The sequence below is a fragment of the Papilio xuthus genome, unplaced genomic scaffold (genome assembly GCF_000836235.2).
Source record: "Papilio xuthus unplaced genomic scaffold, Pxut_1.1 DF824992.1, whole genome shotgun sequence".
Lineage (NCBI taxonomy): Eukaryota > Metazoa > Arthropoda > Insecta > Lepidoptera > Papilionidae > Papilio > Papilio xuthus.
This window is the reverse complement of record NW_013533657.1, coordinates 5456265-5480953: the sequence shown is the minus strand read 5'-3', so window position 1 is coordinate 5480953 and position 24689 is coordinate 5456265. Positions and strand designations below refer to the sequence as shown.

At 33.8% G+C, this 24689-nt stretch overlaps 3 protein-coding genes and 1 non-coding gene across 4 annotated transcripts; 1 reads left to right on the top strand and 3 right to left on the bottom strand.

The window, feature by feature from the left end:
- The first annotated feature begins 8 nt into the window (after positions 1-8).
- Positions 9-4839, top strand: Caf1-55 (chromatin assembly factor 1 p55 subunit). Its single transcript, XM_013324714.1, has 10 exons — positions 9-157; positions 279-456; positions 803-918; positions 1242-1446; positions 1656-1730; positions 2024-2206; positions 2479-2596; positions 2864-2994; positions 3385-3562; positions 3769-4839. Exons 1-10 carry the CDS (start codon positions 136-138, stop codon positions 3859-3861), a joined length of 1299 nt encoding a protein of 432 aa, XP_013180168.1. The 5' UTR covers positions 9-135; the 3' UTR covers positions 3862-4839.
- A 77-nt stretch (positions 4840-4916) lies between these two features.
- hgo (homogentisate 1,2-dioxygenase) lies at positions 4917-8504 on the bottom strand. The gene is made up of 10 exons (XM_013324272.1): positions 8399-8504; positions 7800-7972; positions 7082-7178; positions 6824-7007; positions 6504-6624; positions 6280-6410; positions 6026-6180; positions 5815-5941; positions 5460-5641; positions 4917-5162 (listed from the first exon to the last, which is right to left on the bottom strand). The coding sequence occupies exons 1-10, from the start codon at positions 8411-8413 to the stop codon at positions 5028-5030; spliced, it is 1320 nt and encodes a 439-aa protein (XP_013179726.1). The 5' UTR covers positions 8414-8504; the 3' UTR covers positions 4917-5027.
- On the bottom strand, positions 7472-7563 carry TRNAI-UAU (transfer RNA isoleucine (anticodon UAU)). Its single transcript is given in 2 exon segments — positions 7472-7507; positions 7526-7563. It is a non-coding gene; the product is annotated as a tRNA-Ile (tRNA).
- Positions 8505-13701: 5197 nt separating the features above from the next.
- On the bottom strand, positions 13702-24604 carry prd1 (pleckstrin homology domain-containing protein pruning defect 1). Its single transcript, XM_013324669.1, has 9 exons — positions 21883-24604; positions 21428-21589; positions 20889-21107; positions 17930-18084; positions 17079-17304; positions 16693-16873; positions 15506-15612; positions 14932-15048; positions 13702-14536 (listed from the first exon to the last, which is right to left on the bottom strand). The coding sequence occupies exons 1-9, from the start codon at positions 24448-24450 to the stop codon at positions 14429-14431; spliced, it is 3843 nt and encodes a 1280-aa protein (XP_013180123.1). The 5' UTR covers positions 24451-24604; the 3' UTR covers positions 13702-14428.
- Between the last annotated feature and the right edge of the window lie 85 nt (positions 24605-24689).

Below are 24689 nucleotides of genomic sequence, written 5' to 3'. Positions count from 1 at the left end.
CCATTGTATTGTATTGTCTGTTGGACGGTAACGCCGAGAAAAGGTTGTTGTTTGGCGCCTTTACGGGGCCGGTTAGATATTGTAAATTATTAGGCATTTATTTAAAAGCGAACTATAGTTCGCTACTAATATAAAATGGGTGACAAAGGCGATGGAGGTAAAATAATATTTCATTTTGCTTGAGTTTTTAAATAAATTATCAATTTCAGTGACAGCTTACCTTTTGTTTTTTGGTTAACAGTATAACAGCGTTATATTGTCATTTTTTATGATTATAGAAACTTTCGATGACGCGGTTGAAGAGAGAGTTATAAACGAAGAATATAAAATATGGAAAAAGAATACACCTTTCTTATACGACCTGGTGATGACCCATGCTCTGGAATGGCCCTCGCTTACTGCTCAATGGCTCCCAGACGTCACCAGGCCAGAAGGAAAAGATTATTCAGTACACAGGTAAAGTATAAAACAAAACATTTCATTAAATTCTAAGTCAATTAATTTCAAATTCATGTTTTATCAATGATAATCACTTTTTTGAATAATGGATGTTCTTTTTTATTAGATGGTTCATTACTTGCTATATCGAACTAGAACAAGTAGCTGTATGAATTCTTTAATGCATTAAAACTAAGTTTATTTGCTTCTACATAAAGAACTTCTCTTTTACAAATTGTACAACTTTTGTTTGTGTTTATTTTACATACCGTAGTTAAATGTTATGTTTATTGAGACATAAAGCATAATTCATGTTTTTTATAGATCATTTTAGTATATCATATAAAAGATTTCTAACTTTTAGATTGATTCTGGGCACACACACATCAGATGAGCAGAATCATCTGTTGATTGCTAGCGTTCAGCTTCCAAATGAAGATGCACAGTTTGATGCAAGTCATTATGATAATGATAAAGGAGGTAAGACCGCCATTTTCATAAAAAGGAATCTTACATACTTTCAACTTGCAACTATTTGTAACTTTATTCATATCTCTTCTATTCTATTCAGATTTCTTTACAAATTCTATGTTCCTACCAGTTATTACCTATTGCTATATATATTGTATTCCTTGTACATATTTGCTTTCCGTATTTCTCATATAGTTTTTACAATATCTACTGCAACATTGAGGAAAGGTAGTAGCTTTAAAAGTAAATCTACACTAAAGTAATTTTGCAGTAACCAGTTTATCCACACAAAAAAGGCATTCAAGAAATTAATGTTTTTGTGATTTTTTTAGAATTCGGTGGTTTTGGGTCTGTGTCTGGTAAAATAGACATAGAGATTAAAATCAATCACGAAGGTGAGGTGAACAGGGCTCGCTACATGCCTCAGAACCCCTGTGTCATTGCAACAAAGACACCATCCTCTGATGTCCTCGTGTTTGACTACACAAAGCATCCCTCAAAGCCAGAGCCATCGGGAGAGTGTCATCCTGACCTTAGGTAAGGTTATTGATTTATTAACACTTTGTTAACACATCAGCTAGTCTAACTGTGTGAAGAATCCCAACTACAATCCATACGAAGTGCCTTCAACAATCTTTCCAAACTTAGGATAGAAACTTAAAAAAACAGTGCTTAAGTCAAGCAGTAAATTTATCTTTTATTCTATAAAAATAATTATTGAATAAATGTTTTTTTCTTCTTTTTAGATTGCGAGGACATCAAAAGGAAGGCTATGGTTTATCATGGAACCCTAATCTGAATGGGTATCTACTGTCTGCAAGGTATGAAGAATTTAGTACAATTGAAGAATAGTTTTAAAATGTATTGCTAAACATTTTTAGAGTTACGGAAATGTGTGTACATAACACATGAAATAGAATAATTGTTAATATTTTTTATAAATGTTAATAAAATTGTAGTGTCTGTATGTAATATTGTAAAAATTCACATTTCGTATATATGATACTAAAACCCTATTTTTAATTTTTTTTATGTTTGATGGCTACTTTAATTTCTTTTTTTTGCGCACAAAAAGTCTAGGGTGACATATTTATGAAAAAATAAATTGTTTCAGTGATGACCACACAATTTGTCTGTGGGATATCAACGCGACGCCCAAGGAGGGTCGCGTTATTGAGGCCAAGTCTGTGTTCACGGGGCACACAGCGGTTGTTGAGGATGTCGCCTGGCACCTGCTCCATGAGTCACTGTTTGGCTCTGTGGCCGATGACCAGAAACTCATGATCTGGGATACCAGGTACTTTTATTACTTTTAAAGTTGAGGCATACAAAAAAGTTTATATCTATAATGTTTGCTTATGTTCAATAGCTTAAATATTTTATCTTATTAGTAATAGTAATTCATTAATGTATTTTACAAGTTTCAAAATTTAGTGGAATACAGATTCTCTGTGTACCAAATCTTCTTTCATACTAATCTCAAATTATTTTTTGTGTTGAAGTAGATATATTTACGAGAACCTTACGTTTTAATTGAATTTAGTAATTAAATATTTCTTAAATAAACAGATGTAACAACACATCGAAGCCTTCGCACACGGTGGATGCGCACACAGCGGAGGTGAACTGCCTCAGCTTCAACCCTTACTCCGAGTTCATACTGGCCACTGGCAGTGCTGACAAAACGGTAAATAAAAAAAAATTATGGTACACATGCAATAGCACTGCAATCCTTACTAAACTACTAAGTATATAATGCAAAAATTTTGACGGATCTGAAATTTGGCATAGATATAAAACATAATCTGGAAGAAAACAAAGACTACTGAAGTCATGATGGTCTTGATACTTGAAGAGAGATTTAGATATTCCATTAATATTTCATTAAATAAATGTAATTTATTACTTTAATTATTTTTGAGAAATGTAATACACTTACGTTGTATTTCTGGAGGTGGCGCTGTGGGACTTGCGTAACCTGAAGTTGAAGCTGCACTCGTTCGAGTCGCACAAGGACGAGATCTTCCAGGTGCAGTGGTCACCGCACAACGAGACCATACTCGCCAGCAGCGGCACTGACAGGAGGTACACACATTGTTGATGCACACGCTAGTCAAATTATAATAAAAAGTAACAAGAGGCAGTAAACTCTGTGAAGAACTTATTACTCTTCTTTTAGATGAAAATAATTGGTCTTCTATTGTAAATCTCAAGAGGGCCATCCATTTAATTTAGACCTTTGAATTCTAAATTTTTTAAATTTAAAAGAATTAGATATTGGAGCATATAAAAATACGAAAGCTTAGATTGATGGTATTTGTTAGAAAGTATCTCCAAAACGGCTCAAAGGATCTCGCTGAAATTTGGCATACACATAGAACATAGTCTGGAAGAAGACTTAGGCAACAAGTTTTTTTTAATCCGTCTTGAATGTAGTCCATGCTGACTTTTTCACTTGATAAACATATATTTCAGATTGCATGTGTGGGACCTGTCAAAGATCGGTGAGGAACAGACGGCGGAGGACGCGGAGGACGGCCCGCCAGAGCTGCTGTTCATCCACGGAGGACACACCGCCAAGATATCAGACTTCTCCTGGAACCCCAACGAGCCCTGGGTCATCTGCTCTGTCTCAGAAGATAATATTATGCAGGTAACATGTTACAAAGTGTTTATTACATGATTTATATGTTACAAATAGTTTTTGTTTTTAAAGCATCAAGTAGCAATTCATGACCTTAAAATTATCTATTTTATATTATAAAAATTTTGATTTAATCATTATTGATTGAAATAAAAAAAAATACTTGTGTGTCTTTGGAAATAATAGAAAAGCATAAATTATAATTGTATTTGCAGGTGTGGCAGATGGCGGAGAATATTTACAACGACGAGGAACCCGAAACGCCCGCCTCCGAGCTGGAGTCCGGTGTTAATGTGAACCACGGCTGAGCTTCACACATCCCTGTCTCACACAACCCCATACACAAGTCACACGGCCACCACAGACCACATCTGAGATCATGTCTGTCCTGATAGATGTCAGACATACTTCTCAAACATTTGGTCCTAATCCGGTATTATATTTTAATACTGTTATTCTTATTGTATAAGAAAATGAACAATTTGAAATCTTAAGCTATATGAAGAATTGTTTTTAGGTATATAAAATCAGTGTAGCATCGAAAATAAAGGTATCGTTTCGATGTCAAAAAATTTAGAATTGAAAACCTTGTTTTGAAGTCAGCTAAAAATCCGTTAATAGTTAATAAATTGTCAAATATTCAGTCAAAGTTCTGTCAAAATTTGTCCAGCTGTTCTGGAGATTACCCGGAACAAACGTGACCTTGTAGGCAGACGTACAGACATAAATTTTAAATATTAGTTTTATAAGTAGTGCAAATACATTTGTACGATTATTTTTTTTTAGTATTACACACAGACAAATCAAATTTATAAATATGTATAGATTGTATTGGAGAGAATGTTTAAATTTGTAAATTTTTACTCTTCAATGACATAAGTTGTTTCAGTGTTGCAATGTACAAAGCGAATGTGGCGCCCCTCAGACCATTTTTAATATTAAACTTTCTACATAATACCGCTAGCTATTTAAACTAAATGATTGGGACCAATGTTGCTCGGTCGAAATCTCTCGTGGTTTAAATATTATTAGTATGAAATGCACACATTTTATTTATGTTAAACATCATGGGTTAATTTTTTTTTATAAACCACTAAACAAGGTTCATACGAACGCAATTCCAAACGGTCGTGTGTCAATTCCGTGTTAATTTATTTCTCATACGTCAACATAGTTTTCGTCGTACGTTGGTGCGTCGTTGATGATGCGACTGAATTTCTTTTTTATTGTAATAATATTTCAATAATGGTATGTATTTTTTAAGCTCTGCTAAATATTATTATTAATTAAAGACTATCGTAATATGTGTTGTGTTTTATTTAAGACTTTAAAACATATTAGTCACTGCCAAAAAAGAAAATTGTTTAAAAATACAGATTAACAAAATGTTTTTTTAAAACAAGAGTTTCGGCAATAGAACTCTTGCAATAACAAAAAAATATAACATGATAAACTACATATAAAACAATAAAAATTAAACTTTTATGTTGTCGGAAAAGAGTTTTGGTAGTTTCTGCCAACATTCGTAATATTTGTCGTCTCGTTTCTGACAAGTCTGCAGACCCCAGCGCGTGATGGCCATACTTAGAGATGACTCGAACATAAATGCCTGGAATGTGAATAAACGTATTATATTTCAAATATTTTGACCGCTCTTAACTTTGCCCGAGTTACTGCGCACAACACAATGTTAGGTGTAGCGGGATGCGAGGGAGGGCACTGCGCAGCATTTATAACCTTGAGCCGCCGAGATATTTGAAAAGAGCTATACTTTTTCTGTTTTATTAAGATCAGAGCAGTAGTAACTACATATTTTAAAAGGTGCAAATAGTAACCTAAAAATATTTTACAAAAAACTTTCTTCTAATTCTAAAATGTGTATGGACAATGGAAACTCAACACAAACCTGCGTCCCAACTGCAATTTTTTGAGGTACCAATGTTGCGTTGGACGCGGCGTCGAAACATTGCGCGTCGGGTCCGTGCGGTGTCATCATGGAGTGTAGAGACGCGCCGCCCGCAAGGAAACCGTCCTCCTTCGCCTCATACGAGCCGAGGATAAGACCCATGAATTCGCTCATACAATTTCCTTGAAAAACATAATAGAATACAAACATTCTGCTACTAAACCAATGTATAGGAATTGACTATATTCCTATTCTGTTCCAAACCATATGAATTTAATAAGCCGTGCCTTTTAATTTTTAATCTACCATTGTTATATTACGATTTAACCATGTAAAATACCGAAATACGCCTTACGGTGGTAATACGGAGGTCTGAATGTGTTTTCTTGCACAGACCATCGCGGCGGGAAGATGACAAAGTCAGCGATCGCCACACCAGGCTTTGTCGACGGACAAGTCAGCACCGTAAATATAGAAGGGTCCTAAAAATGTTAAAAGAAATAATTATTGGTTTATATTAACTATGTATATTATTTCTATTAAATTGTAATTCAAACAATACTTACACAATGGTCGAATGATACGGAGTTAATGACCATGAATTTACTGAGATCGTATTTATAAGGCACGTAGTTTCCGTGCCAAGCCACCACGTCGAAAGGAGAATGGTTCTGGACAGCTTCGAAAAGTGCGCCTTGATATTTGTTTATTATTCTAAATCCTGTTGGAATTTGAATTATAATAACAAATGAAACTATAAATGTTACATGACAGAGAAGGAAGATATAATGGAGGTAAAGCAGAAGAGAGAAAAGTGTACCTGGTATGTCTTCGTCTTGGTAGAAAGCAACTGGGGTAAAAAAGTCTCGAGGATTTGCCAAACCATTTGCCCCAATAGGTCCTAAATCAGGCAGCTTGAAGTGGCCATCGAATACTTCTAAAATGTAGCCCCTGAAATTTTTATGCAACACAATGATTTCGTACAATTTAAACATAAGATTTTTGTTTACTGCGTAAAGGTTTAGTTAGCAATATATTATTTACCTGCTAGGACCTTCGACTTCGACAGCGAATCTCATGCCGAGCTGTATCACGGCTATCTCGTTGGGAGATATCTTCATTATACCGAATTCCGTAATGATCTTCAGGTTTCCTTGTTGAGGTACTGCGTGAAAGAACATAAAAGGAATGAAGTTTTAAATCTAATTGTCGTAGAGAGTATACTTCACATCGTTGCATATCAGTAATTGAAGATTGCTACAATTTTTTATCGAAGGATTGGATGGATTTCCATAGACATCCGAGCTAACGTAAACAAAAATATTTTTGGAATGGAAAAACGTAATTAAAATCAATTGATTTACCTATAAGTAAGTCTCCATCGCTGCTATAAAAGGCACTCTTATCCATTGATGTGTTACAGAGGTAGACATGAATGGCGAGGCCGTGGCGTACCCGCGGATCACCCGCGCCGCATACTGTATGCAGACCCCGCACGAAGTCAACCTTCTGATCCACTGGCGGGATGTCGAAGGGGAGCCAGCGAGACTGTTTATTGAGACATATATTTTATGAAACTTTCTATTAAAAAAGTGAAGTAATTTGTGTGACTGAAATAATACCTGATTAGGATCCGGTTCTGCTTCATCCCAGTTATGGGTGAGATATTTAGCGATATCTTTTTTTTGGAACGGCTGGTGTACGACGGATGGACGGATTCTATAACAATACGTATTATTCTACATTGGGAATTAAATTCATTCTCTATCTATGGATGCATTATAAAAGATAATGAATATTTTAAAACTGTCTTATTTCATTTTTCAACATCTTAATAAGTTATATTTCCATATAAAAGATTTTACAAAAACCCAAATAAGTTTATTTTAATATAACTTTGTTAATTTTCAATGTCACAAATTTCACTTATCCCAAGTTTGCATGTTACACAAAGGAGCCATTTTTAAGTCCTGGATTTAAGTAAATTCCTTGCTCAAACAAGTACAAAACATTGCTCCAGGTGAGGCTCGAACTCACAACCCCGGCATTGCTCACGAACACTGACCTATAAGTACCGTGCGCTAACCAATTGCGCCACTGGAGCGTGTCGTATATCATCCGGTATTCTATACATATTATAAAACTTAACCCAGCTCTGCTATAAGGCCTAAGGCAAGTACGTACTTTCGTATTCTTCAACAAATTATAGTTTGCCCAATTCTTGATTATTTACCATCTTTAATGAGATTGGTAGATACCCTTCTCCACGGGCACATGTTCGCTGGAATAACCCACGAGCCGTTATGAAATTTAAGTATATCTCGGGCGAAGATTGCCTACCTGTAGAGCCAGGATCGTTTGTTCTCAGTTCGGGGCGCGGTAAATGCGGACCCCGAGAGTTGTTCTGCGTACAGGCCGTACGGACAGCGTTGCGGAGAGTTCTGACCGACTGGCAGTGCACCCGGCCGACGCGGGTCCTCTGAACTGAACTCCGATCCGAATCCTGACAGGTACTGACGAAAAGAGATGCAGATTGTCAGTGGTGTATTGATATTTGATTTAAATAGAAAATTAGGTAGTAAGAATGACAGCAAAGTTGTTAAATGGATTGTGTAAATAGTTAAATTTGAGCAGAATAGTAAGAGATTTTAGAATATTATAAAAAAAAATAACTAACAAAGGCACTAATTTGATCTTGAATGTTGTGGAAAATTACGAGCGTTAAAAATCTGATATTCTAGTCAAGTTGATGATTCTATGAACATAATTAAAAATACAATATTTCCTTTCGTTATTATGAATGTCATAGGACGTGTATATTGTTAAAATAATTTAAAGCGAAAAGATCTGATAAAATTATCTTTCGCGAACTAAATCCGCGCATAATTGCAGTACAAATATTTAAGATAACTGTAGGTTTTATCAAATAATATACTTACTTTTAGCTCCGACATTGTTGTCCGACTAATCTCTGCGAAGAGATGAGGTATACTGAAGCTATCAGGACCGCTGCAGGTATGTTAATGTAGCCAGTTTGTTTATGTTCTCGACTTATCAACGAATCAGGTTATACGCAGTTAATTAACTATATTGTTTTTATTTATTTATTATTAAAGGGACGATAAAAGTTAAATTTTTACTTTCGCTTTTATTATCATACTAGCTGTCGACCGCGACTTCCCACGCAGGCTTAAAAAAATTGTAAGGTAGCCTGTGTGTTCTTCCAGACTATGTTTTACATCTGTGTCAAATTTCATCAATATCCGTTGAGTCGTTCCGGAAATATTCAAACAAACAGTCTTCAATCCATCTAAACTTTCGCATTTATAATATTAGTAAGATTATAATTTAAAAATATATTTTTGTTGTTTTGAAAATAACTGAATTTTGTATCTCTCTACCCTCTACCAAACGGATACTGTCCGCCATGTTAATAATTTATGTTTGGTTTGTTTACGAGTATAAACATATTATAATCCAGTCAATTGACCTTCGATTTGATGGAATTTATTACGGAATATGTAAACATATTATATATATATCAGCTTTTATTTACAATTGCAATTATAATGAAATGAACAAACAATATTAATTGCGATCTCCATTAGCAGGATTTTTAATCCCAAATAATCGTAGCTTAAATAGTTAGAAATCTTTTTTTCATAATTGTAATTTTAGTGTTAACGTATAAATAACTATTCAAGCCGACTTGTATTACTTTCTGAAATAAAATAATAATTTCTTTATTCTTTCTTCTTCATTTTGTCTACAATTATCTAGAAAGATTTACGGAATCTCGGCAATGCAACATTTCCAGTCTCCCCTAACTGGTTGGCCGAGAGGTGTGTTTACGTTGTCTATGTAAAATAAACTGGTTTCGATCTATATTAAAATCAAGTGTCGTATTTTAATATTTTATTTCTATAAAGTTGTTTACCCAGCTTCAATATTGTTACAAATTATTATGAAATATCACATCGTCTACGTGAGATGCTATATTTTTTCTAATTAAATGACAGTTGATAGGTAATCATGACCTACCTACATTTAAACACGCACTGTGGTTTTCCGAGAACAAAATCCCCGTTTAAAACATATTGTCATGTATGACATATATATAGATTTTGGTGTCAGAAACCAACGATATCTCGTTGTTTAGAGGTTAAATGAAACATCAAAAATTTTGTGAAGTTCATATATTCGATTATGGAAACATATTTGAGTACAGTTGCTTGTAAAACCGACGCGACTAACATCTACATGGAATATACAATGTAACATGTTACAAAATTACATGACAAATGTTACAACGTTGCAGTGTGTGCGTGCAAGGAGTTGTAACATTTTCCTCTTTATCATGAAATTTTGTAACATTAATTTATATTTGCTTCTACAATATATTGTAAGTTATAAACATTTATTATTGTTCTTATTAATACTTCACATGCTACAATTCAAGATAATGGAAATAATTTCAATTACAATCATTATAATTACAAGAAAAATACAAAAAAAGAGGCAAGAAACATATAAACATAGCCTTCGGGTTGTACATAACAATATCATATTTTTGTAAACATTATTCTGTAATATCGATTTGATTTGAAAGCTTGAAATATCAATTTAAATAATTTTCCATGTGTCTATTATTCATAAAACGTATTAATAATTAATAGATATAATTTTGTATATTAAATACGAAATTATCTTCATATAAGGAACAATAAAACTTGTAAACACTCAAAGCTATAAAACATCGACAAAAACTTATGCTTAAACAATAACTTACACAACACTAATCACAGTTACCAAAGCCCATACACACACATAAATACATTGTATATTTGTCGGTTTTAGTATGAGTTTTTATGTATGAACATTTGAGCAAAATAGACATAAGATTTTCATAGAGATAATTTGTTTAATAATTTACAAATTAGTGGTTTGATGAAAAGATATATTAATGTTACGTATTACTCTAAAATTGTAACATTTGAGGTTTTTTTCAAATAAAATATATGAAAATAATTCATATAATATTGTTTCATTATTAAATTCATATTTCGTTTTAATATAACGTACAGATAATTTTTTTTTAACATTTCTGTGGACATAGAATCTCATACTAAAACGAAAATTATACAAGTAAATAATACTATCATTGATTACATTACAAAAAAAACATTATGTCTTTAAACTGATATATAAACACGGCTAAACACTCACGTATATACGTCCGGTGACGGCACCGACTAGTTAAGAGTCCATCGGGGGCCCTTCATCAGGATGAGTGGTACTGGTATTATTTCCACCGGACGAATATTCGTGAGTGTTTAGCCGTGTTTATATATCAGTTTAGTATAATGTCTCACGAAAGTTTGAATAATTTAATCATGTCTTTAAATATAATTTTGGCTAAATTTCATCAGGTAATTTCAATTCGAATATAAATTAAAAATAAATAAATAATCACTGGGATATAATTTCATCTTCATTGTGTAAAATAAAAATTTCACTAAAGATCGCGTAAAAGTACCTCAGAAGTAATATTCATAAATCATTAAAATTTGTAACATATAAATATTATTGCATTAAAATTTATTATTATACTATAATAAATGTAATAGTATTCTTGTATATTATTATTTAAGTACACACGTACAAACACATAAAAAAGCAAAACGTAAAAAAAGTATAAAAAAAATTGATTCTTAATATTATTCAATTATATTATGCAAAAAAGTTGAAGGAATAGAAAATTATGATTTACGAAATTGAACCTTAATATAAAGTGATAAGGTCCGGCTTCTGAGGCACGCTCGATTCAATATCCTATCCTAGACATAGATTAATATCACATGGCCCTTACAACAGCCCGATAATACAAATACACGATACCTGGTATAGATTATTGATTTTTACAATACGAAAATGACGGGTAAAGCAATTGTACTAAACATAAAAATACGTAAAATTTTAGAAACGTTAAAGCCAACAAGCTTTTAGCTAACAAAATTTAACTGAATTATCCTAACCGCAAGATATCACTGTCAAAAACATTCACAGAAAACATTGTAATCTGTAGAATTAATTGTGTCACATGTTTTTTTGTGAATGTTACGTCAGTGTGAACTCACGGGACAACAAAAGAGGCAGTGCTTGTGCTAGCCCGACACTTAAACTCCAAATATTGCAATCCCATCCCACCTGATAACAACAATCTACCCAAACAAGCAACTTTCCAAAAAAAATATCGTCATAATATACGGCTCGTTTAGAGAGAACAACGATAAGCTTCCCACTTGGTACTAATTTCATAAATAAGTGTGACCATAAGTGCTATAACTTAGCAAGTATAGATTGTTAAGGATATCTGACCCGGTTGACATAAGCCAAACAAAATTATGATAGCTCACTAGCGGTCTCGTAGTAAAATCAAGTGTCAGTCTTTTTCGTACTGTAGTTGCCAAAACTAACCGCGATAGCAGCGCCTCTCTCCAGACCAGGTATCCTTCAACTATATCCGTCCGAATTGCATTATAAGAGTCAAATAACATCTGAAATGTCTAGAAATTAAACTAGACTTTATACAAAGTTCGTTACCCACTAAACGAGCCAATTAAGACGACTATAGTCAATAATTAAAAAAACACAACGAAACCATTAAAATCAGCTTTAAAATAATAAAGCTACAAAAGGCTCCGCGAACAGAACAAAATGTTCGTATTATAAAATTTTTAAATTGTCAAGCCAAGCCAGCGCTATCACTCAAAGCAGTCTTATTGCTTCAAAACTTTCGAGTGAATATTCATTTTCCGTCTCCATCTCAAACAAAAAACCACACAACCTTAATAGGGTGATCAAAAATAATAACAGCTACCGATAAAAATTATCATGATGTAGAGTTTCACGGTTTCCACAAAAAAGACAAAATTATCACGCTTTTTTTTTCTATTGTGACATTTAAATTACCCAAAGCAGGAAAGCACTATAAATATATATATACAATATTAACTAAACCATGGTTTACACTGCAGAAGGAAATATAAAAGCATATACATACTGTCATCTCTCTCATTCTGTTCTAAAATACAGAGATAACAATATATAGCTTACAGGACATCGCACATAACAAATACGAAAATTACGCGCGTACGAACGTTTAAATATTCATCGTATATACGAAGCCCATAAATACAAAATTGTGATGTAATTGGAATACATATGACTTACTACTTAAATACTAGAGCTATAGAAAATATTAAATTAAATGATACCTATTCGATATAAACAGTCTACGCGTTGCCGAGATCATTATAGGGCATTGAAGGTAACCAAGTTTAAGTTTCAATCAATACATAATAATGCAAAATAATGTATATTATAGATAGTATTATATCCCATTTCATGTTTAATAAAGAAGTAATTCATATTAAAAAAAATCTTTGTATATTTATAGGAAATAAATTTCTATGTTGCCCAATTCAGTAGTGCTGGATTACAAATGGAAACCATCACTGAAATGCACAGATTTAATTATAATCCAGTGCTGGATTGTTTAGATGGACTGGAATAATCTAAAGTGGACAATACAAATGATCTAAAACAGCAAATAATTCATCAATACTAATATGTAATCATTGAAAGATTTTATATCACTTACATACAGGGTTCTTTCCTAAACCTTATTTCTTGTTTATTTAGACTTCAATTATCAAATAACTATAATATATCACACAAAATAATAATAAAAAATAATATGCGGAACCACATTAATATCATTAAAATTAAATAAAACATTCATACGACGTTATTAGTATCATTGTGACCTAACACTACGAGAATTTATCAACCGCCTAATTAAATACACGCAGACGGTCGTAATATTATTATACTACATTTTTATATTTAAAAAGCAAACGTTAAAACAAAATTGCACAGATTAACAATAGACAATTTAACATTATATAATCTATGACATTCACTTCTGACAGATGTCAAACAGACATAATTTTTTTACAATCGTAAGTGAAGATTAGTAAACATTTTTTTATGCATTACTAGCTGTCGCCCGCGACTCCGTCCGCGCGGGATTAAAAATAGATGTTGATTACCAGACCTACTCAATATGCTCACAAAATTTCATGAGAATCGGTCAATCCGTTTCGGAGGAGTATGGGAACGAAAATTGTGACACGAGAATTTTATATATAAGATTTTCTAAAATTTTCTTAGGCCTTTATATTTTAATGATTTAAGCGTTTCTGTGCAATTTTATTGAAACGGTTTATTTATTAGGAATTAAAGTAAATTGTGCTCCACACTAGGCCCCTGTTTAACAGAGACTTGGCATACAATATACAAGATATTATGCGAATATTGAGTATTATTATAATAAACACGTTAATTAACGCGATTGTCACATTAATGGCAAAACTTAGCTCCATGATGTAAGGAACTTTATATTGTAGAGTGTCATATTTTTCGAGAATTTTCAGGTCATATTTGTAATTACAGTTTTAAAGCCAGTTCTACTGTTAGGTTTTGAGAAGCATGGCTACCAACATTCGCCTATTAAAAATAACATCATTAGAAATTGTAACATCGATTAGAAACTGTAACATTGGTTAAAAATTGTAACATCAATCAATTAATGTTACAATTGTTAAATTATATTAATAGAAAAAATCGTAGTTATTGCATATTTATGTTGATTACATTTTTTTCTTCCATTTTTTTTTATATATTATGCACATGTCTTATACACTTGGTAAGGTACTATTGGTACATTTAATATATGTCTCTCTTGTGTCTATCGTATGTGTCTTACTTGATCATTGGTAGTGTCTTTTCTTGTCTTATATGTGTCTGACATATTTTAGTAGTGTCTTCCCTTGTCATATACGTGTTTTACTTGACATATTGTCTTACCTTGTCTCCTACACATATAAGACACGTCTCACTAGTGGTTACTGCTGTGCGGGCAACATGTGGGCCCAGGCGGCCTCGTACTTGCTGTGTGCGACACTACACGCTGACTTACACCCTTCCACCACGCTCAACGGGAACGGCTCGCTCTGGTAATAATATTATTACTGTTAAACATCTTTAAATATATAGTATAAGCAAGATATAAATTTTTGATAACGCAAATATGATATGACGGCAAAGGCTGTTACGTGGTAAAGACTAGTACATTCATATATTTATATCTCGTCATCTATTATAAAGAGAAAATCGATAAAATGCCACATAATGACAAAAATCCAGATACATAGTTTAACATTTATGGTTTCTGAGCAAAAAATCTCATCCCTGTCAATATCTTTAACAAAACAAAGATAACATTATGTTATAAACTAAGATTTTGGACTCTGAAACCCACGGTTGCCTTTATTATATTATTTTTATAATTTTATTGGAATAATGAATTATATATAGGATGTAGTTTGTATTAAAAAAATATACTAACAGTGAGCTTGCAGTATGCGTACTCGAGGGCAGCAATGAGTCGCTCCAGCTCGTTCCCGCTGGCCAGCACCAGCGCCAGCCCGGCGCCGCGCTCGCGAGCCTCGCACACACTCCACTCCTGTAATAACATTCAATATATCAAATACACTAATTTACTTAACATAATCCATACATGGTCCATAAGATATTTTTTTTTCTAAAAATCGCAAGCTAAAGTTAAGAAATGGGAATGTTTGAATGGATGGACTATTATTAATACTGTTAGGAAGAAAATCCGACACTGTGCCGGTGTACTGGCGCAACACTAGCCTTTATAAATGTCGACGTTTATGTCCCCTCACTAATTCTGACACTTGATTTTGTAATGAAAACGCGCCATTCACGCCAAAGGATTCTAATAATGTCTAAAACTACATTCATCACAAAACTGCTCAGTGGATCTGGATGAAATTTGACACATATATAGACCATAGGACCTTAGATTTATTTTTGTAATAACTTAGCAATACAGTTTCATGTTTAATTCCACACGAAGTCGCGGGAAACCAGTTGATTTTAACATGTCAATAACTTACCAAACAACACCAATTCTCGTCTGTGTCAGGAATCTTAAATGCTGTAAGATTTTTGATGGAGCCACAAGCCAGGATTTCAATGTCCGTTCTCATATCTTCTATGTACTCTGGAAACAGTATATAATGGTTAAAATCAATATAAATTTTATTATTACTACTACTAATGAATAATATTATAAAACATTCACTAATAATTATAAAATTATACATCATCAGCTCAATATAGGTCCCCACCGAGGGGGTCGGAGCCTACCCTAAGTTAAGGGTGATTAGGCCATAGTCAACCACGCTGGCCAAGTGCGGGTTGGTTGACTTTACACATATCTTTTGAATTTCTTCTCAGATATGTGCAGCATCACAATGTTTCCCTTCACCGTAAGAATGTCGGATAAATGTACATATGTAAAAAATAGAAAAACACATTAGTCCATGGCGGGATTCGAACCCAGGACCTGCAGATAGCAAGTCAAGTGCTTGACCCCTGAGCCACTGACGCGCATTATACATAATTTATGTTTATTGCGTTCGTTCTCATTGTTAATTATAAAATCAATGTTGTTAACCTGATGTTATATCTTTATAACTTTGTTGACATCAAAACATGTAACAAATAAGTGTCAATAACTTTTTTATAACTTTATTTATGTAGTATTACATAAACTAAAATGAATCTTTATATATTGTAAATGCAAATAGTTGGATGGATGGATGGATATTTGTTCAAACATATCTCCAGAACGGTAGTATGAATCTCATTGAAATTTAGTATAGGTGTAGGACATAGCCTGGAAGAACACGTAGGCTAGTCATCAAGTCTTTTTTTATAATTCCGAGCGACAGTTATCGCATGCAGGAACATTAATTTGTCGGTAAACAAGTTGCTTAGTGTCGATAGTATAAGAAATTTACACTAAGCGACTATTTAGGTGACCATCAAACGCCACTTAATTACTAACTGTTGGTTTCTTAGTCCAAAATCTCTGTATAAAACATATTTTCATCCCTGTCATTATCTTTGAGAAGACAGAGATAACAAAATATTTTAAACGGGGATATTGAACTCAGAAACCCACAGTAAGTCAGTCAGTGTAATCCCTGTCAATGTTTTTGGCAATTCTCTGATACACTTAAAATTGTTTTCTGTGTAACTCAGATGTTTCGAGCCGCAGATTTGGGAAGAATAATACCTTTGAGCAGTGCATCGGAGCCCCTGTCCTTGAGGTACGCGGCTGCTCCAGCTACGAAGGCGGAGTCCAGCGTGTCCCTCACACTGACCACCTCGTGCGCGGTCACCAGCACCGTGCACGCGGGGGGAGGGCCCCCGGCGCGAGGATCCACCTTCTTAGCGCCATCCTTCTCTTCTAAAGCCTAGTAGAAAATATATTCTCAACGAGGATTCCAATTTATATTCACTTTTATAAACTTCCCATCTTTATTCGGAGGGTGAATTGGTAGCATTGAACATGTTAAATAAATCGCATAGTTTTAATGCGGTCCCTCTTAATGTTGATTTATCATGAGAAATCTAAGGGTGTTCCTTAAAGACTCCTGGGTGACTGTGAGTATCAGTTACCTGTGCAGCATGCAGCAATAAAGACTGCAACCAGGAAGACGCGGTGGGGTCATCTGGTGCTGCCAGCAGCAGCCGGCTGGCATCTCCCAGTGCTATCTCGAAGCAATGAGGACGACGAGACGAGTCCACGTGCCGTCTCACTCCTACTACGGAGCGGAGCGCGATGTTGTGCGGCAAGGGGGATGTACCGTCAGGTGAATGTGGACCCCAGTGAAGCACGCCCGCTCTAGTGATAATAGGTCTTGTTATAGTGGATCACATAATGTGTAATATTAATAAAAATAATGATGAATTGACCATGGGTTTCCGAGTATAAATTCCCTGTGTAAAATTATTCTTATCTCTGTTTTATCAATAATAAAAGACAGGGATGACGACATATTTTATATTGAGATTTTGGTCTTAAAAACCCACTGCGAATTGAATATATTTAAAGAAATGATAAAAAAGAATGGTTCAGACGTAACTTTAACTTACATATCAAACAAAATATAAAACATATTGAGTAAAAGGTTCCCAAATTTCTGTACAACAAAAGTCTCTGGTCATTTTATAAAAAGTTTGTTTTTCAAATTGTAATGTAACCTCTTTGTTATTTATTCATTTAATTATTATTATGATTTTATAAACAAAGTATTTTTATATCACGTCTTATCATACCAATGGACATTCACCTCAATTGTAACATCAGTAATTCAATTATTTATTGTAGTCAACACATAAGGTTAACTGTAATTTAACCTTATTATATTTCTTCGCCTCATATCGAAATAACTGCTGCCTTTTTAATAGCAAAGTTACGATCTTGTAACTAATTCTGTTATTTCACTTTCTTCCAATTAGGTCATTACCTTAGTAAGAAATAGCTGGGTTCGAATCGTTTGCTCTTGTCTGTCCTGCACATGAGATAGCCCTCCAATGGTGGGGCAAACGCCCCTGGAGCCTCGATCAGCCTGTCCCCAGCGTCTCCGGAACACGCCCGACCGTAGTACAAGATCTCTGGAATCTAATCATTTACATATTTACCAATAAAGGAGAGAAAAACTACTAAAATTACTTTAAATTTTCTTATATTGAGTTTTTTCACTGTTGAAACAGTCTGTATAAAATATTTTCCACTGTTTTTGAAAATAGAATTAAAGTGATTACGATTTATTTTTTAATCTTCTATATATATAAAAGAAAGTCGCGTTATTTACACTATTTATAACTCAAGAACGGCTTTACCGATATGGCTGAAAATTGGTCAGGAGGTGGCGTAGAACCAGGAGACGGACATAGGATACTATATTTTTTTTTCGAATTCATGCCTTGAAGAGCTGCTTTTTATTTAACTTATCTATATATTAAGTTATTTTATATATGCACGCGAGTCGCGGGCGACAGCTAGTGTAATTTATTAATATATTTTTTAACTTTTTATATTGAATAAAGCAAGATGGGTTTTTGAAAATCGATATTATATCTATACCAAAATCAAAACTTAAGATGACAGATTTAAAAATTCATTAAAGTTTACATAAACAAGATATAAATATCGTTGTAAATAATACAATAATAACAAATATCTAGTTAGTTTCGTTTACGCGGACCATGGGACGTTCTCCGTTACATTGACCCACACTCCGAGGTCACGATATAGCAACAATAATCGCATTTAAGAGATTTCACAACTTTTCACTCTCTGTAACTAATAAAAAAGATTATTTTATTTGTCTTGCAAAACACCCATCAGTTTCTTTTTATTTTTTATAGAAAATTCTACAATGACGAATGTATGAGTCAATGACCTTGATCTGTCAAAATTCGCTAGAAAAGTACAGATACAGAAGTTTTAAATTAAAAAAAAAAATTGGAAAATTCAGAATTAAAAAAATATTTTGAAATGATTTATTAAAGTTAGTTATTTTTTAATTTAAGAGCGTTACTGTATTGCGCGGATTCATGCACATATTTATTTTGAAACGCGTTGTAATTTCCGTAAACATGAACGTAAACAGCTCACCAAGTATAATTCATTCAATTAATGCATCTAGTGGGGTACAGTCATCGTCGACTGAGTCACAAGGAATTCCAGTGAACTAACCATTCTAATATTATACTTGAATAATAATTCTATTTACGGTGTTTTCTTGGCAAGGGGGAGAGATGCGTTAAAATATTTTTCATTTTGATTGAATTGGACTTGTGATTTATGCGTCTGTGAACTCCTTAAGTGTTCCGTACGCAGTTTACTAAGAGGGAGAGAGACAAATATTTAAGAATAGAGATAGAACATGTCTAGTTCATTTTGGCGTACTCTCAAACTTTACAGGATCAAGTACAAGTTTTAAATTAAATAATCATAAACTGAATAGTTAGTAATTAACATAAAGAAAATTATGAACTAACTAGCTGTCGCCCACGACTCCGTCCGCGCGGAATTATAAACTTAATAAGTAATACTACGTATATGCATAATTTCAGCGAGATCCATCATAACATTCGCATTAATAATATTAGTAAGATGATTATCTTATTTCCTTAATTAACACAATAAGTATTGAGCACTAAGAACTTAGTTGTCACCAGTAGTAACTAGTTAAACTTCCTCATAGTATAAATGCTTGACATAATTCTATTGTGTCATAGCTATTACGTAAGGGTGTATTGACCCCATTTTATGTAGGAAAGGGAAAGAATTCCAATCTCTAAAGGACTAAGGAAAGAATGAATACTTAGTATCTTAGCTGAGAACTATCTACAATATGCCTAGTATGATTTTGAAACTTGATGAACTTTAAAATTGATCGATTATATACAAAAAAACAAACAGACGAAGTCCTCCTTTTTGAAGTCGGTCAAAAATAAGAGAAATCTTTACTTTTTTTTGTCATATTTGACTGATCAAGTACATTTTCATTTGAAACGCATATTTAAGAAATTATCTTTATCACAACAATTCATGCAATAAATGGCAAAAGACGTTATTCTTGACCTCTGTGTACCTCATTAGGGTTACATACCCTCAAGTGTACTTGTTTTCAATATAAATTATCGACGTTCATTAAACGGCGAGTCGTCGACCTACTTCAGCCTTTCTGTGGTATTAAATAATTTTCCGAAGCTTGCAGTATATAACGAATGTGTTAAATGACCTTTTAAAAAGTTATATAACACTTCTGGGATTTTGGCACCTTTCACGGTTAATCTTTGAACGATTTTATCGCTAAGTCATGGAAAATTAAGTTTTTAAGTAGAAATTGGATATTAATGTTTTCTAGTTTTTATTACGTATTCAACACCTTCACTGCCATTGATTTGCGTGGCGAGCACACTTTCGTATAAAAAAAATACTGGCCATGGGACGTAATAAAATAGCCGTTAAAAAAAAATACTTCATGTGGTGGGGCCCATACTAGTGTGATAGTCTGTTACGGATGTGGCCTTCAAAGGCATTCGTTACGCTTTCATTTTCGTAGATTTTGTACGATAATACCATTTAGAATGTTAATTACCATATAACTTTTAGAATGTCAGAAAAGGAAATTAAAATACTGAGAAACACATTGTAAGTCGTAATTTTACGATGTCAACAATTTTCAGTTAAATTAAATTAAATAAATTAAACACTAGTAGTTGCAAGCGACTTCGTCTTGGAAGAATTAACTATAAATTTATAATAAATATAGATATCACCCTCAGATAACATAGCTTCCCAAGAGTGAAAAAACAATTTCAAATCGGACTAGTAATTTCAGAGCCTATTCAATGCAAACATACAATCAAATCTTTCCTCTTTATAATATTAGTATAGATTGCTTCTCTTACCCGTTTCTCATGTCGTTTCCTAGTCACCGCAGCGGCTAGCTGTTTGCAACTAAGGGGTAGCATGGCGGGAGGGCGAGCTATACGTAGGGGCGAAGTTCTAGCGCTCCACTCCAGTGAAGACGCCAATCGAGCTCCCAGAGAACCCTCCGCGGTCACAACAGAACACGCTATGTTACCAGCTATGTCTATCACTTGGATGTATTGAGCTTCTGGACCAACCTAGGATAGAATAATCAAACATATAAAGATATATGAAAAGATATCACAAGGCTATGTCTGCCATCATCAGCTCACATCCATAGGACTAGGTATTAGTTAACACCGCTGGCCTAATGCTGGTTGGTTGATTTCACACATTCATTTCTTAACAGATATGTGCAGTTTATCAAAGAAGTCGTGTTAACATTAAATTCGAAAATAAAAACACATTGGTACATCATGAGAATCAGTCCCAGACTTGTAGATTGTACGTCCAGTGCTTAACCCCTAAGCCAACACCACTTATACCTAAGTCTTATACAGATTATAAAGCAACTTACCGCAATAGCATCCAATTCATTATGCGGTAGCCTGCACAAGATGTCATATTCAGTGCCTCCAGGCTTGAGGTCTGCTACGTACAATGCATAGTCTGTGATGAAAACCAATAGAGGCGTCCATGAGCCATCTTCCATGTTGTAAGCTGATTGTACTTTCATCATCTATAAAAAAATTTATTACGTACATAATAATAAAACTTTGGTGTAGTCTTTGAAAACAAAACTTTTGAATACTCAAAACTCTCAAAGACAAGTGGCTCTTAAAATACAGCTTTACCTAGTTAAGGAGAAAAGGCGGTATTATTATTATGATAGAAATTTATGGAATAAAAAAAATTATTGTAGGTTTTTAGCAGATTTGGTTTTGCTAACAGCAAAAGGTCAATTTCATTTTTACACGCTGGAAATCATTCCTATTAGAATTTGTAGTAAAAGACGTAAAAAAATCAACATACCCTATTCAATGTTTCATTTGGGTATGAAAATAGCTGCAGTCTTAATTTCTCGCTACATTCAATAGCGACGTTGTCTTCAAAGCTGTCAAAGTACGACGGCTCGTCGGCTGTCAGCAAGCGAACAGAAAGCCTTTTGTTCTCCACAACCTCTTTGTCTATGAGACGCGACATCCTCTCAGCAGATAAGGGAAATGTTTCCGACACATTTTTAAATGGAAATATAATACTCGGAAACTCTTTCTCCATACGTAATTTGAATTGGAAGAACTTATTGTTTCTGATTTTAAGTTCAAGGTCCTTCTTTTGGCAAACATTTTTCAGGTACCTATTGAGTAGAGCAGACTTATTTGACTGAAGCTTTTGATTCGCTGGACTATCGAAAAACTCTTCGTTAAAATCATCGGCACCCTTTAAAGTTGAATTGTCTGTATTTGAACAGTTATCACTATTCGCTTGAGTTGAATCATCATTCTTTTGAACAGTAGATGCAAATTTTCGACTATATCTGTTCACATTTTGTTTCTTAGGTGAGGATAAGTGTTTTGATACACCATTCTTTTGTTCAGTTTCATCTTGAACATTTTTATTAAACTGCCTCTTTGGTGTTGATGTTTTACTGGATGTGTCATCACCTTGTTTCATATTTAATTCAGTCTTACTAGCACTTGTGACAATTTCCATAATCGGTGTAGTCTCAGGTATGGGAACAAATGTTTCTTTTGGTGCGTCAAATGCTGTCTGAAATGTATCATGAACGTAACTGTATGATACACCTTTATGTTCATAAACTGTGCTCTCACAATTAACAACATACTTGCTTAATGGTGGGAATGCATCAGCTTTGTTGACAAGTTTTTTATCAGTTTGTGCTTTCATATTCAACGTAAGTTTGTGACGAGGTGAACCTTCATTAGGAGTTCTATCCCCAGAAACAGGATTTTTAGAATTATTTGGTATCTGTTTTGGCTTTTCTACATTTTGTTGTGGGTTCAAATTGATTTCAACAAAATCCTCATCATCATCAATTTGGAATCCTGAATCAAGACTTTTGGACAAATTTCTATTTTGATTAACATCACATGGTAAAGCTTCAACTACATTGTTAATCTCAAAACTAGTTTCTGGAAGACCTTTTTCAGGTGTGAAATTGAAATTAAAATTTCTATAAAAATTCTTAAGAGAGTCAAGGATGTTGTTTGCGTCTAATAAACTCAGAACTTTATTGTTTTGTTTTCTTTCTTCGACAACATTAGTTGTTATGTAACGCTTCTTTTTCAGCACAGACTTAACCGTTATAGGACTTTGTGACACTTCTAAAGGTTTCTTCATTCTATCATGATTTTGATCTATATCAGCTTCAGAAAAATATGTTTTCCTCATGAATGCGACATGGCCATTATTAGAAAATTCATCACATGAGTAAGACTTTTGAGTTTTATCACATTTCCTATGAACGGGTGATGTTTCTGTTTTATTGGAATGTGAAGATGAGGAGTCACTTGATGATGATTCAGAGTCACAGCTAAAATTAGAATCGGAGCTATTCGAATCACAACCATACAGCTTTCCATTATGTGGTGTCACATTATTATTGTCTTTGTCTTTATTTGCATTAACATTGCTTGGTTCACGAGGTTGACAGTATTCAAATATACCACTTCTGTCATGTTTAGAATCACCATAACCAAGTATATCAGACATAGTTTGTTGAGCAACATCAGCTGCAAATTTAGGGGCTTGGTCACCAGAGGCACACCAAGAAAACCTATCATTAGCAACTGTATTCTTTTGTCTAAATCTATCACAGTGAGAGTTGTCCGGTCTGTATGATATAAAACCTCTCTCTATATGAATGTTATCAGTTTTAGTATTGTTAAGAATGTCTTCATGGAATGAAACACGTTTCTTCTGTGAGGTAGGTCCACTTTGTGACTTCTTTCTACATCTTCTTCTATACACTATATCCTCAGATAATGACTTCTTTGGTTCTGTAGTCCTCAATGCTGGCTTTCTTACTTCTTCAGTACTAACTTTTTCACTTTCTAAGGCTTTTAAAACAACATCGGGTAAATTTTCATATACCGGTGGTTTTTTGTTTGTTTCAACAAGTAATTCCGGTACAATATCATCTCGACCTACATTTTGGTTATCTATGTCACTGCGAGTCATGATACTGCTGGTGGTACTTTTGATCATGTCTTGTGAACATGAAGGTAATGCATCATAAATACTATCGCAAGCTAACTCCTCTGCTCCTACAAGACTGTGAGTCATGAGCGCCTGACTTGTGGCTTCGGAAGCTTCGCTATCTAGGCACAGAACACCAGAATCGCCTGGAGTATCGGCTAAACTGCTAGTTGTGCTCGACATCAAGTGAGAGTTTCCTTGCAAACACAGATCCGTAGGTTTTCCAGAGCACTCATCCTCTTCCTCCATTTTTGTATAAGGGATTGAATCTTCACTACTTCTATGTATCACTGTCGCAATAACAGTGTCGTCAGGTTTATGACGACGTTTGATTTTATCGATCTCATTGCCTTTTATTTCTGTAGCTCTTTCAGTCGACATGACTGTTTAAATGATTAACGGCAAGTTACGAGATTTTATTGTATAGTAATCTTTATTATGATATAATTTCATTTCTTACGACACACATTTTGTATTTCATTTTACATAATTCACATTTAATTCGGTAAAGTGAGACGAACACAAACTGCATAAAGCAGCCATTTATAACATTTTGACATTTTGCTTAGTGCGTTTTAAAACCCTACTTTACAATTATTGATTTTTATATCATCTTGACT

What these genes read in the sequence shown, in the direction of transcription:
- Caf1-55 (XM_013324714.1), top strand. Translation starts at nt 136, where the DNA reads ATGGGTGACAAAGGCGATGGAG. An exon ending in CTGGCAGTGCTGACAAAACG is followed by an intron (nt 2,597 to 2,863) that starts GTAAATAAAAAA and finishes GTATTTCTGGAG; the next exon opens with GTGGCGCTGTGGGACTTGCG. An exon ending in CAGAAGATAATATTATGCAG is followed by an intron (nt 3,563 to 3,768) that starts GTAACATGTTAC and finishes TTGTATTTGCAG; the next exon opens with GTGTGGCAGATGGCGGAGAA.
- hgo (XM_013324272.1), bottom strand. An exon ending in AAACGATCCTGGCTCTACAG is followed by an intron (nt 7,179 to 7,799) that starts GTAGGCAATCTT and finishes GTATTGTTATAG; the next exon opens with AATCCGTCCATCCGTCGTAC. An exon ending in CAGAACCGGATCCTAATCAG is followed by an intron (nt 7,008 to 7,081) that starts GTATTATTTCAG and finishes CTCAATAAACAG; the next exon opens with TCTCGCTGGCTCCCCTTCGA.
- prd1 (XM_013324669.1), bottom strand. Translation starts at nt 24,450, where the DNA reads ATGTCGACTGAAAGAGCTACAGAAATAAAAGGCAATGAGATCGATAAA. An exon ending in GGAAACGACATGAGAAACGG is followed by an intron (nt 18,085 to 20,888) that starts GTAAGAGAAGCA and finishes GTAAATGATTAG; the next exon opens with ATTCCAGAGATCTTGTACTA. An exon ending in CTCCGATGCACTGCTCAAAG is followed by an intron (nt 15,613 to 16,692) that starts GTATTATTCTTC and finishes TACTGTTTCCAG; the next exon opens with AGTACATAGAAGATATGAGA.